Source organism: Trichechus manatus, unplaced genomic scaffold, assembly GCF_000243295.1.
Source record: "Trichechus manatus latirostris isolate Lorelei unplaced genomic scaffold, TriManLat1.0 scaffold00147, whole genome shotgun sequence".
Lineage (NCBI taxonomy): Eukaryota > Metazoa > Chordata > Mammalia > Sirenia > Trichechidae > Trichechus > Trichechus manatus.
The window spans coordinates 2,492,607-2,514,260 of record NW_004444083.1 but is presented as its reverse complement, the minus strand read 5'-3'; the positions used below and the strand labels follow the sequence as shown (position 1 = coordinate 2,514,260).

At 35.3% G+C, this 21,654-nt stretch overlaps 1 protein-coding gene across 6 annotated transcripts in view; it reads left to right on the top strand.

The window, feature by feature from the left end:
• Positions 1 to 21,654, top strand: part of AGFG1 (ArfGAP with FG repeats 1) — a 91,525-nt gene that overhangs the window by 65,965 nt on the left and 3,906 nt on the right. For 3 of the 6 annotated variants that reach the window (XM_023740092.1, XM_023740093.1, XM_023740094.1), the window contains exons 6-12: positions 2,313 to 2,432; positions 5,115 to 5,324; positions 9,032 to 9,212; positions 12,947 to 13,026; positions 13,236 to 13,331; positions 18,639 to 18,686; positions 20,656 to 20,814. In XM_023740092.1, coding sequence (XP_023595860.1) covers positions 2,313 to 2,432; positions 5,115 to 5,324; positions 9,032 to 9,212; positions 12,947 to 13,026; positions 13,236 to 13,331; positions 18,639 to 18,686; positions 20,656 to 20,814 — 894 coding nt within the window. The remainder of the gene's footprint in view (positions 1 to 2,312; positions 2,433 to 5,114; positions 5,325 to 9,031; positions 9,213 to 12,946; positions 13,027 to 13,235; positions 13,332 to 18,638; positions 18,687 to 20,655; positions 20,815 to 21,654) is intronic. The other 3 variants (XM_004385822.1, XM_012558225.2, XM_023740095.1) reach the window with 2 other exon arrangements.

The window sequence follows — 21,654 nt, the reverse complement described above, 5'->3', positions numbered from 1 at the left end:
TAACTGCATTTAAACTTGTATAGATATTTCTTTTAAAATATTTTTCAAGAAATTTTTTAATTTATTATTTATCAGTATTTCTTCATATTTTTAGGAAGGTAAAATTTCAACCTACAGAAAAATTGAATTTTATCGTATTAAGTAGGAACAGTGACAACAGAGTGCAGGAAGTCCAGAAGATTTTGTTGTTAGTTGCCGTTGAGTCAGCTCCCAACTCGTGGTGACCCCATGTACAACAGAAGAAAACATTGCCTGGTCCTGTGCCATCTTTACAATTGTTTGTGGCCACATCGTTGCGGCCACTGTATATTTTGAGTGCTTTCCAACCGAAGGAGTTCATCTTCAGGCACTGTATTGGACAATATTCTGCTGTGATCCATAGGATTTTCAGAAATACATGCAGGCCTTTCTTCCTAGTCTATCTTAGTCTGGAAGCTCTGGTGAAACCTGCCCACCATGGGTGACCCTAACGGTATTTGAAATACTGGTGGCATAGTTTCCAGCGTCATGACAACATAGAAACTACCAGAGTACAACAAACTGACAGACGGGCGATAGATCCAGAAAATACAAAATTTTTATTGTTAAGCAGTAAACATCATTTTAACTTAGGCATTTCTGTGTAGTGTTTGAGAGATATGAAAAACATTGCGCTTAAAAAACATTTTCAAGAACAAAGTATGACAGTGTTACATTGGATAGCACCTCACATTTCAGAAGTGCTAAAGGTGAGGATGCAAGAAGGGGAAGTGGCACAGATACCTAGTAAAAGGGGGTCTACCTTAGGTACATTTCCCTACCGCTGTATCTTTCAGATACATACAAAGTAGTAATTACATAAAGTGTTTTAAGTTTTTCCGATTTTCTACCTAGAATAGTGTTTAATATGTTGCTTTGTTAAAAAAATAATCTTTTGTTTAGTAACCTTTTTTGGTTTGTTTATAAGTGGAATATGTATTCATTGCAAAAGCTAGGCAAATTTAGGCAAACCGAAGGAGAAAGTGGTACTGATCTGATAACCCACTGTAATGCAGATTTTCTATACACGTTAGTATGTTTGGTTTAACAAAATTGGGAAGTTAAAGTGTATCTGGAATTAGTCTGTTTATTTACTTTGTCATAAACATTTTTATATATGAGTAAATTCTTTTATGTGAATTTTTATGGCTGCATTATATTCCATCCTATGATGTTCCATGATATATTTAATCAATCCCCTATTGGTTATTGGAGTTTCTAATTTTTTTACTGTTATAAAAAAACACAGTGACTAGCTTTTAGATACAGCCATACTCTTTTTTTTTTTTTTTTTTTTGCCGTACTCATTTTTAAGATTATTTCTTTAGGAAAAATTCCTAGAAGTAGAATTGCTTGTAAAGGATTTATAAGTGGCTGTCTTTTACTATTCGCGACATTTAACCTTTCTCCTTCCCTTTGGATGTGCTTTTCATTCTTAGTACGTAGCACTACCTTTCGTGCGTATCAGACCACTTCTTGTTCTCATTAAATTCTCTATAAAATTCTCATTGAGCATCTATTTTGACTTTTTTGTTTGTTTTAACTTTTGAATTGTGTTACTTATAAATATACTCTTTTTAAGTTTAGAGAAGTCTAGCATTTTGCTATAAGGTTGAGGACCAGGTGGGAGATAAATCTTGATCTTTTTTTTTGAATATGAGGTGTATGTTACAATTTCTACTGGCTTTATAGTTTCTTAAATTTTAATATGTGTTTAGAATGACAGACTTCTAAAAGAATGCGGCTATCTTTCATTTATTTGGCGATCGTGTCCTTTTTATTATGCATTCAAGTTTTTATTTATCAATATTATGTGCCATGGTGTGACATATTTATAAACCTAAAAGAAAATTGTAGTAATGTAATTTAACCAACTTTGTACCATTATTTTAGATTCACATACTGATGAGTCACTCAGTACCATTTTTAATCACTGAATTTTCCAGATTACTTCTCAACCTCCTCTATTATGATTCGTGAATTTGGTGCTCTGAATTGAGAGTTCTCTTTGGTAACAGTCACTTTTATAGTACTATTTCTGAGGACATTTAAAGGGTATTGTGAAAAATTTTATTATTGTACAGAGTGTTTTTGGAAATTGCTGGATACCCGTTAATATTGCTTGAAATTGGTTTAAATACTAGTAGGATTTCAAATCTGATTTCTAAATGAATTCTATTTAAAGTAAGTGGTTAGACATAGAAACTTTCATAAAATTGTTAAATTCATTTGTCAGTTATTTTCATTTATAGTTTTCATATTCATTAACATATTTTGTTCCTTACCATTTACAGCTCAGAATTCTGCAAGTGCAGATTTTGCAAACTTTGATGCATTTGGACAGTCTAGTGGTTCGAGTAATTTTGGAGGTTTCCCCACAGCAAGTCACTCTCCTTTTCAGCCCCAAACTACAGGTAGAGCTTCTCTAGCATTATGCTTAAATGTTTTCTTAAAAAAAAGAAAGAAAACTCTCTAGGTGTAGTTTTGAAAAATTACTCTAAACTTAAATTCTATAATTATCTGATTTTAAAATAGTTCTATCTTACCAAGCTCTGGGGAAACCTGAATTTTTCATTTTTTTCTATGTGTTTGTTTTTTCAAACTTTGTTGTGCTGTCTTATTCATTACATCCATTCTCCTCCTTTTCCTGCACAGAGACCATAATATACTGAAATCTCTTTAGATACACGTACTAGATTGATTTAGGCTGACATAAGCCTCTGAAGAAAGGAAGCGATTTGCCTGCTTCCATAGAACTAAAATGCAAGTAATTTTTAGGGCAACAAGCATGAGAAAAATGTATAATGTTATTACTAGTCAGGGTTACATTATATAAAGACCACTGTAATCAAACTTGGGAATAGTTTTCTGTGCAGGAATTGAGTACTCTCCCATAAACCGTATTGTTTTCCAGAATGCATTGAACACTTAACTTAGATCTTTGGCTGATCACTTATCTTTCAGCTTTTAACTTTGTGTATTGTCTTAAAGCCTTTTCTTTCAATTTTCCTTTTTTCTTTTCCTTTAAATTTCACAATTTACTAATTTCTGGCTGTCCAGCATATAGAATGCTTTCATCTAGCTGCAGTTTTGGTGAATTTACTTCAACTTTTCCTCTCCAGGCTACCCACAGTAAGTTCTGTTGTCAAGTAGGCATGTTAGTAATTTGTATATTTCATTCCTATTTCATGAGTTTTTCGGTTATAGATTGTTAATCATCTTTTGATGATAATCTTTTAAATTCTTACTTATACTCCCACTTATCTATTAATAAACTCAGACTTAATTAGATATCACAGTAGTGTACAATAAAGTGAGTAATTTGATTTGTAACTCAATTTTTAACAATTTGAGATATAACTTTTCATGCAGATTTTGAAAGCTTAGTTATCTGCTTTGTTCACCAGTTACTTGTAGCAGATCACAATCTTCCAAATACAACCACATATTACTTAGTATTAATTGAAAACAGCCAGAGTTTAATTCCTGAAAGAAATTTTATCAGTGTATATTTGTTCCGCAATCTCTAAAGAACTGACTGATGGAAAGTTCTTTCTTATAGAGAGTGTATCCATTCTGCTTTTTAAATGTCTATAGATGTGCTTTGCTATCACTTTAATATATGACTATCTGAAGGACCCTTGGTGCCACAGTGGTTAGAGCTCTTGGCCACTAACCAAAAAGTTGGTGGTTCAAACCCACCAGCTGTTCTGTGGGAGAAAGATATGGCAGTCTGCTTCCATAAATATTTCAGCGTTGGGCCGCATTAAACCCTATGGGGCGGTTCTACTCTGTCCTGTAGGGTTGCTATCAGTCAGAATCGACTCAGTGACAATGGGTTTGGTTTTTTGGTTTCGTATATATTATTCTGATTGCTGGAACTGAAGTTTAAGAGTAAAGAACTGGTATCTGAAAAGTGTGGTATCAAAAGCATAGAATCAGATCTACTGGCCGTGGAAGAAGAACCTGGTAGTACTTTGAGGGTGGTCTCTAGAATAGAAAATAGGCTTTAATGTGACAATTATGTATATTGTGCTTTCATAAAGTCAATTTTTGTGATAATATTTAAATTATCTGTGTATTATCTACTATAATTTTTATTCCTTGAACTACATGGTAGGGCAAGATTCTACTGTGGACATCATGGTATTATATACACAGTAAATTATTATGTGGAATGAAATAAAAACCAGAAACCAAACCCATTGGCCATTGAGTCAATTCTTACTCATAGCGACCCTGTAGGGCAGAGTAGAACTTCCCTGTAGGGTTTCCACGGAGCAGCTGGTGGATTCAAACTGCTGACCTTTTGGTTAGCAGCTGAGCCCTTAGTCGATGTGCCACCAGGGCTCCAGGAATTAAATAATTGTTCTTTAAATAAGTCTAATACTCCATGATCACCTTCTAAGAAATTCTGGATCAGAGTAATACATCTTAAACACAGTTAATCAGTAACTGTGGGGTTTGTGTATGTCATGTCTCCATGGAGCTATAAAAGCGTGAATCCTCAAATAAGATACTTTGCTTTTTTTTTTTTGCAGGATCTCTGTTTAGGGAGAACTAGTAAAAGGTCATAATTAGTACCATGCTAGATATTCTACAGGTCCCTGGGTGGCACAGATGGCTTGTACTCGACTACTAAAGGTTGGCGGTTTGTACTCACACAATAACTCTGCAGAAGAAAGACCTGGCAATCTGCTTCTATAAAGATTAGAGCCAAGAAAACCCTATGGAGCAGTTCTACTCTGTAACACATGGGGTTGCCATGAGTTGGAATGGACTCCACAGCACCAGGTTTGAATGTTTTATAAAGTAACTGAGTCTCAAAACAAGTAGCATGGACTTACCCTATGAATTACATTCTTTACTCCAGGGTAGATACTGAAACGTGTTACTCTACATGTTGTCAGGGCCTTTGAAAATCTAGCTTCACAAATTATAAAAAGTCAAGTGTAGATTAAAATTGAAAGCCATTTATAATCATCAAATAGGGTTACTTACAGAATGCTTAATTTAGGAAGAAATGATCATGTTATCTACCAAAGGGTATTGGGAAAAGTCTAGAAATTTTAAGTGTTCTGTTTATTCTGTTACAGGTGGAAGTGCTGGATCAGTAAATGCTAATTTTGCTCATTTTGATAACTTCCCCAAATCCTCCAGTGCTGATTTTGGAGCCTTCAGTACTTCCCAGAGTCATCAAACAGCATCAGCTGTTAGTAAAGTTTCAACGAATAAAAGTGGTCTACAGACAGCGGATAAATATGCAGCCCTTGCTAATTTAGACAATATCTTCAGTACTGGGCAAGGTATCATGCTTTAAACAAAGTGAATACAAATTTGTATATTAAATAGTACTCTAAATTTGGTTGTGTTCATTAAATCTGAGGATGTTAGCTTTTCTCAGTTGTATCAAAATTTTGTCTCCACTGAACATTTTTGAGTAAAATGTTCATGACTACTTGACATATTATAGGCCTGAAATGTTTCAGATTCCTAATCATTATAAACCTTTGAAATATTATGCAGAACTCTGTTAATAATATGAGTCAATATTTAGCCATTATACTGCTGTCATAGGCTGGTTTTTTTTTTAAATTTCTTGAGTGCTTAGCTAAAGAGCTTATCTTTACATGTGGATTAAGTTGAAAAATACGTTGATATCTTGGGGACCCGTAGTTGGAAGTATCTCATGACTTAAGTACTTTAAGAAATTTTGGTAATATTGATAACTCCTTAATGTGGAGTTGGAGTCCCTGTGAGTGCAAAGGGTTAATGCACTCGGCTGCTAACCAAAAGATTGGCAGTTCACGTATACCTAGAGGTACCTTGGAAGAAAGGCCTTGTGATCTACTTCTGAAAAATCAGGTGTTAAAAACTCTATGAAACACAGTTCTACTCTGACCCGCATGAGGTCGCTGTGAGTCAAAGTTGACTCCCCGCCAGCTGGTTTTGGTTTTAATGTGGAGTTGTTTTCTCATGCGTACTTTTAGTAGCCATGACTACAATGGTGGACTTACTCCTATATGTACTCATACTCCAAGAGTAGTATAGAGGGAATTTCAAATTGCATATTACTGTCATTGCTAAAACTAAGTTCATCCTCTGTTTTTTAGTGGACTATCCAGACATGATAATACTAAGTTTTAGTATTAAAAGTTACTAATCTGCTATGGGGATAATTTCAGATGATTCTGTATAGCACCGTTTATGTATACCTGTGTGGGTATGCTGTGAACTTGATTTTGCCGATCATCTTTTTAAATTAAAACATAATAAAATTTGGTGAATAAGTTCCCTCCGCACCCAAATCTTGACCATGTACCCTAACTACGCCTTTTAATTATAGTGACCAGGGAGCATTATAATTGAGGGGAGAGTCCTTTCTCCCTCCAACATATACACTTCAGTGGAGAGTTGTTGTTTCTGCATTGATTATCTTGCACCCTGATGTCACTGTGCCAGCACTGACAGCAAATGCCACCCTAGTATTAGGATCTGTTGCGAAATATCTTATTTCATCCTCCTTCAAAAGAGAAGTTAATAGACATCCTTCTAAAGAAATTCTAAGGGGTTGCAAAAGGATCATAAAATACTCATTAACACATGTTATATGACCTTTTCCTCCCACTCACAGCTCAGCCGAATGTAGGTTAGTTGAGAGGGATGTCATCACTATTTATCTGTGAATCTGTTTTAATTTATTAAAATAAAAAACTAAATTGTTTGCACACTATTTGAGAGACATCCCACAATTGATTTTTGCCTTACTTCCCCAATTGCATCTTGCCTATCCCCCTCATTTCGCAAATGAAAAACTTGAGGCCTGAGTCTAGCGTATTCAAGACCAAATACCTAGACAGAAGCAAAGTTAGGGCCTGAATCTAGATTTTCTCACTGTGTATCCAGAATTTCTTACACTACCTGAAGCTGCCTTATAAAGAGAACACTTCATATTTGGTTAAAGGGTATAGACCACGTGTCAGTAAACTATGAAAATAATCTTTTATGGTTGATTTTGACAATGGGCAATTCTTTTGACCATTTAAGAAGTCTCTGTTCAAGTGTTTTTAAATGATCATAGCCAGAATCAGTATCCTAGTCAGAAAGCCCTTAATGCCAAGTACAAACTGATGGCCTGTTTTTCAACGTCTAGTTTTAAAAGTTGTCGTGAGTTGGAATCCACTTAACAGCAACAGACACCAGCAGCAAGTTTTAAAAGCAGTCCCTGGGTGGTGCAAACGGTTAACGCACTCAACTGTTAACCAACAGGTTGGAGGTTGGAGCCCACCCAGAGGCAGCTCGGAAGAAAGGCCTGAGATCTACTTCCAAAAACTCAGCCATTGAAAATCCAATGGAGCACAGTTTTACTCTGACACACGGGGTCACCATGAATCAGTGTGTAGACTTGATCTCAACTGTCAGTTTTAAAACAAAACAAATGTGAAAATTTTAATTTTGTCCAGAAATTCTGTTAACAGAGCTGACTGGAGGGTTATTTGGTGGTTTCTATACTAAATTCATTTTGAACTATTTTTTATCAATATCTTGGTACTTCTTGATTTGTATTTCATGTTTTTATTTTTTATTTATTTATTTCATGTTTTTAAAAGTATATTTTTATACCCAGTTTTTGTCTCGAGGCTAGTATTTTGCCTCTAAAACCAAATAATGCAATGGTGTCTTAGTTACTTGGTGCCTCTGTAACACAAATACCACAAGTGGTTGGCTTTAAAGAACAGAAATTTATTTTCTCACAGTTCTGGAGGCTAAAAGTTCAAATCTGGGTCTTGATAATATCGATTCCTTTCTTTCCAGTAGCTCTGGGCATTCCTTGGCTTGTAGACAATCCTCTTTTTGTATGTCTTTGTGTCTAGTCTGGTCTTTTTATAACTCAGATGTGATTACATTTAGGATCCACCCTCCACTGGTATTCCCTCATTAACATAACAAAAGAAACATTTCCAGGCAAGATCACATCCATAGGAATTCAGCTCATATTTTTGGGGCGTACAGTTTAGTTCATAACAAATGGTGAAAAGAATGGATCTGGTGCTAGACTGGATTTTGCATCTTGATTCCCAGCCGTAGTTTTTTTCATCTTCAATATGAGGATAATAATAACATTGACCTTACACAGTTGTATTATATGTATTATTGCATGTAAGGCATTCAGAACAGTGCCTGGCATGTACTGTCTTAGTTTGCTAGTGCTGTCGTAAGACAGATACCTCAAGTGGTGGCTTTAAAGAACAAAAATTTAGTTTCTCACAGTTGTGGAGGTATATTCCTTCTGTGGGCCTTTCTCCTGGTTTCTTTTGACTGCCGACAATTCTTGGCATTCCTTTGCTTGTAGACAATTCTCACATAGCACCTCTTCTCCCGTGTGTCTCTCTGTGTCTGTTCTGCTCTTAGAATTGATTAGGTTTAGGACCCACTCTACTCTGGTATGGCCTCGTCGACTTAAAAGAAAACCCCAATATTTCCAAATAGGGTCGTATTTCTAGGTACAGAGTTTAGTACTTCAGCACATTTTTAGAGGGTACAATTCAATCCACAACATATGTTAAGTGTTCAGTAAAAGTTTCCTGTTATTACTGTCTGTAATTATTCATAGCAAACCACAAGAAAATAATACATTTGATAGAACCTATACATTTGGTTCCAGCATTGTGTGACTTTATATAATCACTTGAATGAATGGGCCTGTCTTGGAGATGTTAACATATCACTTTGAGAATTTGTTTGTTGCGTGATCTAGACATGTTACTAATACACAGTCTTAGTAGTTGTTACAGAAACAATATTTTGTCTTTAGTACAGTGGCATATATAGCAGCTAATCTTGTCCAGTGTCATCTAGATTATTTATCAGTTTGATACTGTATTCATTTATTTGCTTAGCTCCAAGTCAGTTTTAAGTTTACCTGTGTTTCATGGCAAATGTGCTTGATACATTGAAAGTATAAATTCAGATTTTTGGTATAATTATGTTTTTTGTTTTTGTTTGTTCCCAGGTGGTGATCAGGGGAGTGGCTTTGGGACAACAGGTAAAGCTCCTGCTGCTTCTGTGGTTTCAGTTCCCAGTCAGCCAAGTGCATCTTCAGACAAGTATGCAGCCCTGGCAGAACTCGACAGCGTTTTCAGTTCGGCAGCCACCTCCAGTAATGCGTATACTTCCACAAGTAATGCTAGCAGGTACCTTGTCTCAGTCAGCGTTCCCACTTTGTGTTTTGTCTGTAATTTTTTTCAAATCTGAATAATAATGTGGTTAAATAATAACTCTTTCTGGGCAGCTATGTATTTGGACATAATCTTAACATTTTTTAGTGCTTTTTGTAAATTTGAGGAAACTGACTAATTTGCTAATGAAAATATAGTCTTTGAGTAATTGCCATAATTTTGTCTTTTTATTGTTACTTGTATTTCTTCTATACTAACATGTAATTAAGAGTATGTACACATCTCAAAGTGGACAGTTGCATAGCAGTCGAATTATATACTTTTTAATATATCATTTTCAGTCATGAAGACTAAATAATGAAAGTATCACGTTGTAGCCTTAGTTGTAAATACATGTTTTTAGAAATATTTGTACCAGGGCCCAGTAACAATTCTGTACCTCTTCAGTGTCATACTGGCATTTATAAATAGGCATTTCTGTTACTAGGTCCCAAATGTAAGCAGTTCTTAGCAGCTGGAAGTCTATAACACGTTTTACAGATATCAGACCTTTAAAAAGGTTTTCTGGTGTTGACTTCTTCTTTTTATAATCAAGGAAACAGAGCCCAGAACAGTTAGGTGATTTACTTTGACAATGTTTTATTCATCTGTTTGTTTTCCATTTCTGTGAATTGTCTGTTACTTTTGTTATCCCAGTAGTTTTCCAATTTCCCTTTAGCACCTTTTCTAAATGGCAGGATTGTAACACTATTTAGGCTCTCCAATGCTAATTTTTCTGTATGCTGCCCATTGCCATCAAGTAGATTCTGACTCACAGCATCCCTAGATGACAGAGTAGGACAGCGCCGTACAGTTTCTTAGGCTGTAATCTTTATGGGAGCAGATTGTCCCAGGTCTTTTTTCTCCATGGAGATGCTGCTAGGTTTGAACCACTGACCCTTCAGTTAGCAGCCGAGTGCTTAACCATTGTGCCACCAGGGCTCCTTATTATCTACATGAGGCATATATAGTAGTGGACTATAACAAGGTGCCACAAAGTCTGGAAGCAGACAGGTATACGTAACAAATGGTCTCTTGATATTACATTATGATACATCAGTGGTTCACAGAGTGTGGTCCAAAGAACTTGGGGTCCCTGAGACTCTTTCAGGGAGATCTGTGAAACTAAAGCTATTTTCATAACAATTCTGTAAGATTACTTGCCTTTTCACTGAGTTGGTATATGTATTCATGGTGCAAAAGCAATGGCAGGTAAAACTCGTCGGTGCTTTAGCATAAATTAATGACAGTTGCAACAAACTGTAAAAAAAATAAAAAATGCTAGTTTTACTTACGAATGTACTTGATGAAGCAGTAAAAATTAATTTCATTAACCGAAAACCCGTTGCTGTCCATTTGATTCCAACTTATAGTGACCTTATCGGACAGAGTAGAACTGCCCGCATAGAGTTTCGAAGGAGTGGCTGGTGGATTTGAACTAGCAACCTTTTGGTTAGCAGCTGAGCTCTTTACCACTGTGCCACCAGGGGTCCAATTTCATTAAATCTTTAAAAATTTTAATTAAATCTTGACCCTTGAGTCTATGTCTTCTTAATTTTCTGTGTGTTGAAATAAGGCACCAGGCAGTTCAGCAGCAGATTGAAGAATGGTGGTTGTCTTAAGGAAAAGCACTGTGTGGTTGTTTGAGTTGTGGGACCCAGCTTCTTGTTTGTGGAACACCCATTTTTCCATGGAATTATGACTGTTATGAGTGACAAACAGTGGTTATTCAGACTTAGGTATTTCGCAGACATTTTCTCAAAGATGAACTGGGTAAGTCTGTCGCTTTAAAGAAAACAACTGATAAAATTGGCACTTTCAAGTGACTGTAGAACTTCTGTAAATTTATATACTCCGCCATGAGTTTGACAGCTTCCCGTTACTTTTCTGATGAAGTAGATTGTGATGTTAATGAATATGATTTTTCGATATTACATAATGAAATGTATCAACATTTGGAAGATTAGCATAACTCCGTAGACCAATATTTTCCAAAAAAACCAATGCATGGTATAAAATCAGTAAAAGATTCGTTGAAAGTACAAGATGGATCAGTGAATTTTACTGTAATTTGAAAAGATAATTGATTGCCTTCAGATTCTTAGGAAAGTATCACGTTGGCTTTTGGTATATCAGCAAAAATATACACAATTGTTTGAAAAGGCTGTTAAAATACTGCTAACTTGTTCAGCTGTATAGCTGTGTAAGGCCATATTTTCTGGATATTTTCAACCAAAACAACTTATCAAACAGGTTGAATGCAGAAGTTGATACAATAATTAAGCTATCATCTTTTAAACCAGACATTAAAGAGATTTGCAAAAATGTAAAACACTGTTACTCTTCTCACTAATTTCTTTTTGTTTTGTAGAATATATTTTTGTCATAAAAATGTTATTTATGTTAGCATGTAATAACTTTTTTCATTGTACTTTAGATGAAGGTTTATTGAACAAACAAGCTTCTCATTAAACAGTATACATACCGTTTTATGACATTGGTTAACAACCCCACGACATTACAGCCCTCTCCCTTCTCGACTTTGGGTTCCCTATTACCAGCTTTCCTGTCCCCTTCTGCCTTTTAGTCCTTGCCCTTGGGCTGGTGCGACCCTCAGTCTCCTTTTGTTTTATAGGCCTGTCTAAGCTTTGGCTGAAGGGTGAATCTCAGGAGTGACTTCATTACTGTACTAAAAGGGTGTCTGGACAGGGGCCTTACTCCTGAGGTTTCTCCAGTCTCTGTCAGGCCAGTAAATCTGTTTTTTTTTTGTGAGTTAGAATTTTGTTCTACATTTTTCTCCATCTCTGTCCAGGACCCTCTATTGTGATCATTGTCAGAGCAGTCAGTGGTGGTAGCCGGGTACCATCTAGTTGTACTGGACTCAGTCTGGTGGAGGCTGTGGTAGTTGTGGTCCATTAGTTGTATGGGCTAATCTTTCCTTTGTGTCTTTGGTTTTTTCATTCTACCTTGCTCCAGATGGGGTGAGACAAGGGAGTATCTTAGATGGCCTCTCACAGGCTTTTAAGACCCTAGACACTACTCACCAAAGTAGAATGTAGAATGTTTTCTTTATAAATTATGTTATGCCAATTGAGCTAAATATTCCCCGAGACCATGGTCCCTACAGCCCTCAGCCTGGTAATTCAGTCCCTCAGGGAGTTTGGATGTGTCTGGAGCTTACATGACCTTGCCTTGTACAAGTTGTACTGGCTTCCTCAGTATTGTGTACTGTCTTACCCTTCACCAAAGATAACTATTATTTTTAAAATGAATTAAAAATATTTTTTTAATTTCTTGGTTTTAATTTCTGTATAACATATTAATATAGTACACTAAGCAAAAGCTCTTTGGAGTTCTAAGTTATTTTTCGGAGTGTAAATAGTTCATGAGACTTAAAAAGTGTGCGAACTGTTAAAGATGCATGAGGAGCCCTGGTGGTGCAGTGGTTAAGAGGTTGGCTGCTGACTAAAACGTCAGCAGTTTGAATCCACCAGGTGCTCCTTGGAAACCCAGTTCTACTGTGTCCTGTAGGGTCACTATGAGTCAGAATTGACTCAACGGCAACAGGTTAGGTTTGGTTTGGTTTATGATGCATGATATATCTGATATGATCTGTTTCCACATTTTATGACGTCCCTGTAAATAGATTACCTTTCCTTTTTTCTTTCCTTCTTTTTAAATGTATGAACTCTATCAATATTTCTTTTCAGCAATGTTTTTGGAACAGTACCAGTGGGTGCTTCTGCACAAACACAGCCTGCTTCTTCGAGTGTGCCAGCTCCATTTGGAGGTATGTTTTTCTGATATACCAATTTTTATAATGAGCTCAAATGCATATTGTATTGCATTTTCTTAGGAGTACCGGAAGATAGTCAAAGCAATGATTTATTATAAAAAAGCTAGAGGTTTCTATCTTGATAAATATAGTGAACAAATATTTTAAGTACTTAAATACAAAAAGTATTAGGATTTTATTCTGTATTTTATAATTTTTTAAAGCGGCACCTTCCACAAATCCATTTGTTGCTGCTGCTGCTGGTCCTTCTGTGGCGTCTTCTACAAATCCATTTCAGACCAATGCCAGAGGAGCAACAGGTAAGAAAAGATGACACATTATAGTTCAGTAAGCTTTAGAGAAGGTATTTATCACAGAGACACCATGTGAAGAACACTAGAGAAAGAGTCTGTCCTTCTGAAGTGAATGGGAAATAGATGGAAAACTTTGTCCATAAATAAAAATACGAGCTGAAAGTTTGTAAAATCCTGGAACTAAATACCTAAGATGAACCTTTGAGGTTATCGAGTGCCTACCACTTCCCAATCAAGCTTTCCTTTTTCAGATAAGGAAACCCAAACATGGAGCTGAGACTACCTCAAAGGACCACAGCCAGTTTATGGCAGAGAGGGGACTTGAATGCAGTAATTTTGACTTACTTGGTGGTCTGGTTTCAGAGTTACTGGCTGAAACTTATTCAGTCTTAATAGAACAATTTCATGAGAAGTTTATATAACCTTGCATGAGGTAAATGGGCTTTGTTACATGAGTTGTTCATAATTATTTCTTCAGTGAATATCTCTTTCAGGGCGTTAAAATTTCAGGGACTGAATTTAATTTGTAGTATAAAATTTTACTATTTTAGGGTTTATAAGCTTTGTGTATCTGTGTCAGTAATCTTAGAGCTGAAGCCTAAATTCCAGCAAATGTTGATAAGAAGTCTTGAGAGAATAGGTACTTGTAACATTAAAAATAAATACCATTAAGTATTAATAATTATTTACAAATCTGTAATTGGCATAATTAAGAGTTATGCTATTAGGACTTTAAACTGTAACTCTTAGTATTTTCCTTTTTACATAAATGTCTTCAGCCATAATTTGTCAGTATTTAGCATAATAGGTATTTAATAAATACTTGAATTTCACAAAATCACACCAAATTTAATTTTTTAATGATGGTTTACTTTAATTGGACAAAAGTATTTATGTAGTCCTTCATCACTAATGATATATGCAGTGTTTCTGTTTCTTAGTATATTATTTTGGGTTGGTGGAATTAGTTTGTAAAATGTCTCATGACAGTGGCTTTTGTACATTGTCTTGTTTAATTCTTTCAACTCACATGAAATAAATGTTTTCATCTCTGACAGCTGAGGGAACTGAAGCTCAAGAAAGTTAAATGGATATGTTTTGGGTACAGCTAGACTTGGGTTCAAATCTTAATTTTTTGCTGGGTGATCCTAAGAAAGCTTTTTATATTATTCTAATGAATTAGGTAAGGATGATGGCGCAATGTTCTCACATTTATTGAATGCTAAAAATTATTTGCAGTGTACTGTTTAGATGTTTATAGATAGTCATAACCACCTTTAACATCTGAGGAATGGAAACTCAGATTTTACCTTGACCAGGGTTAATTGTGTTGAACTTAACTTTTCTGAGCCTTATTATTTTCCTTATCTATAGCATGTGAACAATATTCTGTGGATGGCAGGGTTGTTGTGACAGTTAGGATTATGTCAGTCACCTGCATGGTCTTTGCGTTATAGTATATACTTGGTAAACTGTAGCTGTGATTTCCCTTTCACGACTGTCTGAGTTGATTCTTTCATTGGAATTAAGGGCTTTTTGGCTTGGTTTATTTAGAGCATGAAAGTCTTTTGAAGTTAAGGGTCTGTGTGGAATATAAAATAATATAAAATGTACAATGATGGGAAATAATTTTAATACTAGCTCAAGCATAATTTTTTATAATTAGATAGGTAAACCTAATGTGTGTCCAAATTTTTAATTTGAAATTTATATACTCCACTAGTTTGACAGCTTTCCATTACTTTTCTGAGGATATTAATGAGTATAACTTTTTGATATTGCATGATGTGATGTATCAACATTTGGAAGACTGGCATACATTTTACATTATCTCATTTAATTCTTTCAACTCTAATTTTTTCCACTGTAAATGGTTTTGAATTTATTACATTGATCTGTCACATTGATCGTTTTTCTTAGGTTATTTGTCTAAATCAGTGTTAATGTATGTTTCTACTGAAGCTGAAATAAAATCAATACTTCTGACAAATGAACTACTGTTAGGAATTCCTAATATTTTATAACATCAAAATTAGTGTTCTTTAGAAAATATTATTGTTGCCCTCTTATGTTACTTTTGTTAAATTACATTTTGAAACAGCTTTTGAAAGAGGGTGTCAAGTAATAGTTCTACGTGAAATGTAAAAAGTTTCACTGATATATTTCAGTCTAAAAATAAGCATTTTAGTAATCACTTTTTTTTTTTTTTTAAACAAGGAGAAGTTTATTTCCTTACAGTAAAGTAGGCTAAAAGTCCAAATTCAGGGTGTCAGCTCCAGGGGAAGGCTTTTTCTCTCTCGGCCTTCTCATCAGTGTTCCCCCAGACTAGGAGCTTCTCGGCGCAGGGACCCCGGTCCAAAGGACGCACTCTGCTCCCGGCACTGCTTTCTTGATGGTATGAGGTCCCCCTAGTAATCACATTTTTGTAGATTTACAAAACTTTGGGACTTTAACTTTTTGCCATGTTACGTAGCAACCTTCTGTAGAAGATTAGCTTAGATGATCTAAGACTTACCTTCTAATTTTAGGATTCTTTGATACTTAGCATTCTTTTTTTTTTTTCCAGAAGTTTTGAAGCTAATTTATAGTTAATTTAGTTTTTGATGTTTAGAAATCCTCTCCTATAACTTTTACCTCTCTTTTACCAGTGAATGAATAACCTTTCCTTCCTAGCATTCATTTTAATGCTTATAAAGGTAAACTTACAGGAGTGTAGAGCTGAATCATAGATAACATCTAACCCAGCATCCTTGTTTTACTACCTAGGTAGCAAGTAATTTTTAAGTGTTAATGGTTTTGTCCTAAGGATTCAAAATTAATTAATGAGTAATCTGATATTAGTAGTCAGAACTCTTCTAAACCAGCACTATTTCCATTCCAGTATAACATACCGCCTCTATAATTATAGCACATCTCTGTTTGTCGACATTATAGGAAAACAGGCTTCATTATTTTTGTTTAACCTTTAGACCTCTTATTTATTTTTTCTCTGTTTTTCTGGGATTATAAACAGAAACCAAGAAGTATTTATAATTTAATTTTGTATTGATGAAAAATACACCAGCTAGCACTGTGTACTATTCCTTATTTATATGTAAATACTCATAAGCACACCTCACTTGTCTAGTACATTCTGGAAATGAGGATTAACACAAAAACAGGGTAAGAGGGAGGAAAAGCAAAGAAAAAACAAAAATAGATGTTATGTGGAACATGTAGACATACTTTGTTTATAGAAGAGCTGATTTTTTTCTTCCTCCACTTTCAACTTCAGTTTACTCTTAATATTTGAAAATGTCTAACATTTAATAATTTGTACTTAGCACTTCTAGCAGATAAAAGTTTGTCAGTTTGATAATAAAGAAACAGGAAAGTTTCTAAGTTAACAGAAAGTAGAAAATTGTATAGCAGTCTAGAGAAAACATTTGCAAATCATATATTGGATAAGGGACTTGAGTCCAGAATATATAGAGAACTCTTGTCAGTACGCCTACTCCTCAGTTATCAACTTTCTCGTTATCTGACATTTTGCATTTACAACAATAGCAAAAAATCTAGGCAACTAATTTGTGCATTAACATCGTACACGTGGCGGTAACGCTGAGGTGTGAGGTGACAGTAACGCTTGGCTGTAATGGTTAAAGTTATGTGTCAGCTTGGCTAGACCATGATTTTCAGTGGTTTGGCAGTTATGTTAATGATGTAATTTGGCAGTTATGTAAAGATGTAGTCATCCTCGATTTTTGTGATCTGATGTGATCACCCTCCATTTTCACATAATGACCTTGTCTTTGGATCCTAACCATGTTGATGAATGAGGAGTGGGTGTAATTAAAAAAAAAAAAAGAAAAAAGAAAAACAATTATAAAATGGATTTGAATTCGACATTTCTTCAAAGAAGGTATACAGTCAGTAAGCACATGAAAAGATGTTTAACATTGTTAGTCGTTACCTGTTGCCGTCGAGTTGAACTGCCCATAAGATTTCCAAGGCTTGTAATCTTTATGGAAGCAGGCTGCTACATCTTTCTCCCCAGGTGTGACTGGTGGGTGCGAACTGCCGGTTCAGTTAGTATCCTAGCGCTTAACCATTGCACCACCAGGGCTCCTTTCGTTAGTCATTAAGGAAATGGAAATCAAAACCACAAAGAGCTACCACTTCACACCCACTAGGATGGCTGCAGTCAAAAAGATAGACACTAACAAGTGTTGATGAAGACAGAGAAATTAGAACTCTCATACATTGCTGGTGGGAATGTAAAATGGTACAGCTCCTGTGGACAGCAGTTTGATACTTCCTCAAAAAGTTCAACATAGAGTTACCGTATAACCCAGCAATTCCACTTCTGGGTTATATGCCCAAGAGGAATGAAAACACATGTCCGCCAAAAACTTATACACACATGTTAACAGCAGAATTATTTACAATACTGTAAAAGGAGAAGCAAGCCAAATGTCTTATCAACTGGTGAATGGATAAACAAATTATGGTATATCCATACAGTGGAATATCATTTGGCCATAAAACAGAATGAAGTACTGATCGATGTGTGCATGAACCTTGAAAACTTGGGAAGCAAGTCACAGCAGGCCACATCATGCAGTAGTAGGACTCCATTTACGTGAAATGTCCAGAATAGAAGACGCCCTGCTGGTGCAGTGGTTAAAACACTTGGCTGCTAAATGAAAGGTTGGCAGTGAAACCCAACAGCCACTCTGTGGGAGAAAGATGTGGTACTCTGCTTCTGTAAAGATTTACAGCCTTGGAACCTCTATGGGACAGTTCTAGTCTGTCCTGTAGGGTCGCTATGAGTTGCAATTGACTTGATGGCAGTGGGTTTTTTGGTTTTGGCCCAGAATGGGCAAATCTATGGAGATAGAAAGTAGGTTAGTGGGTGCCAAAAACTGGGGGTGGATGGTAGAGGTATGAAATGAGTGACAGGTAATGGGTACAGATTTCTTTAGGAGGGATGAAGATGTTCTAAAATTAGATTGTGATGATGGTTGTGTCTTCACATGAATAAAATGTTACTGTTTATTTAAAAAAAATATTGTTTTCCATGTTTCTTCATCTTATATTTATTATTCTAATCTCCCCTTTTCTTTTTCTAACAGTATAACTAATACAGTATCATGAATATAGTTGAAATAAAAAGCCTTCTTTTATAGATGTGTTTTTATTATGTGTTCTTATGCTGCCTGCTTTACAGCATACATTCTAATTTTAGAATGTCTTAAAAACAATTTTATCTTTATTTTAATAATAGTTATCTGTAAGTTAATTGACGTTGGTCTCTTTATGGCTTTCCAAAAGGCCTTTCTGGAGCAATGCCCTCTCAAGTGTTTCCTCACGCTCATTTTGGTAGGTGGCCACAACTGATACCTAAATTTTATGTGGCAATGTGTCTACCTGCTTGTGGAAGCTTTTGCTAATGTTCTGGTTCCCTGCATGTGGAATTAAATTTTTCCTATGTTTTAAAATTGAGTGGGCATGGATGTGTGGCACCAGGATCACATTGTATTTAAAGTTACATGAAAATCCTTTGTGATCATTTATAAATGCTAATAAGCAATTATTGCTTCCCTCCATGGTCCCATTAGAATTTTAATAGCTTCTTTGATTATTTTTCTTGAGCTTGAATTCATAGAACTTTGAGTGACACCTTTGGCATATACCAAACCATTTTGCCACATTATAGAGTTTGGTTTTGCTTAACTGTATCCAAGTGTTGCTTTTTTAGTGCTTTCTTAGAAAGTGACCTGTCAGCGTTATGTCAGTGCCTTGTTGTCTGTTTTGAGCCCCACTTTCCTTTGCAGTGTGCTGCTTATTCTTTCATTTACTTGCTTCCAGTGGTTTGTTTCCTTATTTTCTCATTAATAATAGTAAACAAATAATTTTAAAAAATTCTGGCAAATTCTATTTAGGTTCATTGAAGAAAATTGCATTGTTACATGCATTAGAACTGTGCAGATTACTTGGCAACATTTGTAACATGTTTTCAGGTTTGTTTTAACAAAAGACATAATTCTAGGCAACATTTATAGATTTTAATTTCTGTGTCTGTATCAGTGTTAAGTTGGTGATTTTTAAAAATCATATATTTATTGACTTAATAGCTTTTTGATGGCATCATGCCAAAAATATTTCACTGTGTAATTGCTGGTTTTGTATATTTAAAGTAACACGATTGGCTCTTAGTTCTCTGAGACCCTTCCTAGAACATATTGTTGGAGGGTTTTGGTTGAAATCTTCCCTAGCATAAATTACACTCTGTTCTGCTACTAAGTGTGTCTGTAATGCAAATTAGTTCATAAATGATTAGTAAATTGAGGGGATGATAGCAGCATACCACATACATAGCGGTGGTTCACACACAGATTTCCTCCGACTTGTTAATGTTCTGTTCCACCAAGTAATAGTTGCTAGACATGGCAAGTCACGGAGGAGTACGGTACTGAACACAATGCCCATTTACCCATTTATGTTGCCTAAGAAATGCTTATTTCACTTCTTTGCCAATATGTGCATTTTGCCCTAATTTCCATAACTCAGCAGTAGAAACCGCCTGTATTATATACCCTCTTTCAAAGCTGCCTTCATTTACCTTGCAAAGGAAGAGGAGGTCGTACATTTTGGAATTGATTTATTAGGAACTTAACATGTCCTTTTGAGTATGCTAGTATTTTTATTAGAATTTTATGTTATTTTTTGTTTTGGTTACAATGCTGCATAAGTTTTGAATGGTCTGCCTCTAGCCTGGTTTCTCCTATAAGCCCTGTTTTAGTGAACTGTTTTGCACAGACACACCCCTCCCTGCTCCCTGGAATACATATATTACATTATAACAGACACTTCAATAGGTAAAATTAAAAATTTGGCTGTTGTTTTATTATGTAGCAAAACAAAACCATAAAAACAAAAAATGTATACTAGTATACATGTGAATTGAATGATGGAGAACTTTAAAATGTAGACTACTGTTTAGACCTGAACTTTATATAATTAAATTGTGAAGTTTATTTTGAGTTTCAAATGACACATCTTGATTGGTTTCATTCTGGTCATTGGATTATAGGAGAACACATTTCATTGGTTATGTAAAATTGTATAGCGCTTGTTATTGTTGTGTGCTGTCGACTCTACTGCGACTCACAGTGACCCTAAAACTCATAATTACCGATTCGGTTGGAATTTCGGAATTTAAAATGCTTTTAATATACATATTAATATTTTTCCAAGGTAAATGATAACCTATTCTGTAATGTTGAGTATGAGAAACAAAACTTGTCATTTTGTGTGTAACTGATTATCCCCTCTTTTCTCCTGTTAGCGGCAACCTTTGGCACTGCATCCATGAGCATGCCTGCAGGGTTCGGTACTCCTGCTCCCTATAGTCTTCCCACCAGCTTTAGTGGCAGCTTCCAGCAGCCTGCCTTCCCAGCCCAAGCAGCTTTCCCTCAACAGACAGCTTTTTCTCAACAGCCCAATGGTAAGATCTAATATTTGGCTAGCTTAAGTCTACTTTAGGTATTCTTTATAGGTCATAATGTTATGTGTTTTGGCAAAAAGAATATCTGAAGAATGTTTTAGCATTATCTACTGAAATCTTACTGCACAAAATAGAAGCCTTTGGCAATTTAAGCCTCAGTAATGGAGCAATTTAGTACATTTGTGTGACCCGATTACAGATTTAGGAGAAATTGGTGGCTGTCTACAAAGTACCACTTCTTTCGCATACTCTCCAGTGTCTGTATCTTATTAATTCCCTTATATGTTGTCACGTCTCTTGATTTTAAAACGAAACTTTACAGACCTAGAGTTCTATTTTTTTGGCATTACAACAATGTTGCCAATGTGCCATTTTGTATAAGGATTTTTTTGATTAAATAGAATGATTTTCTAAATTGATAAGTATACTGTAGTTAGATTTTGTTATTTAAGAGTCAACAAGATTCATTAGAGACCAGTTTTTTTACCTATTTCTCTCATTTGCTAAATTTGAAGTCCACAATTTTGAAGACTGTCTTTTTTTATTTTTTTATTTTATTGTACTTCAGGTGAAGGCTTACAAAACAAATAGTTTCTCATGAAACATAGTACACATGTTGTTTTATGACATTGGTTAACAACCCCACAACATATTAATCCTCTAAATTCTCAACCTTTTTTTTTGGTGAAAATACACATAACCAAAGACACCGTTTCAAAAATTTCTACATACACAGTTCAGTGACATTCACTACGCTCTTCCAATTGTGCTGTTATTCTCACTTAAGATGAAGGCTTACAGAACAAAATAGTTTCTCATTTAACAGTTACTACAAATGTT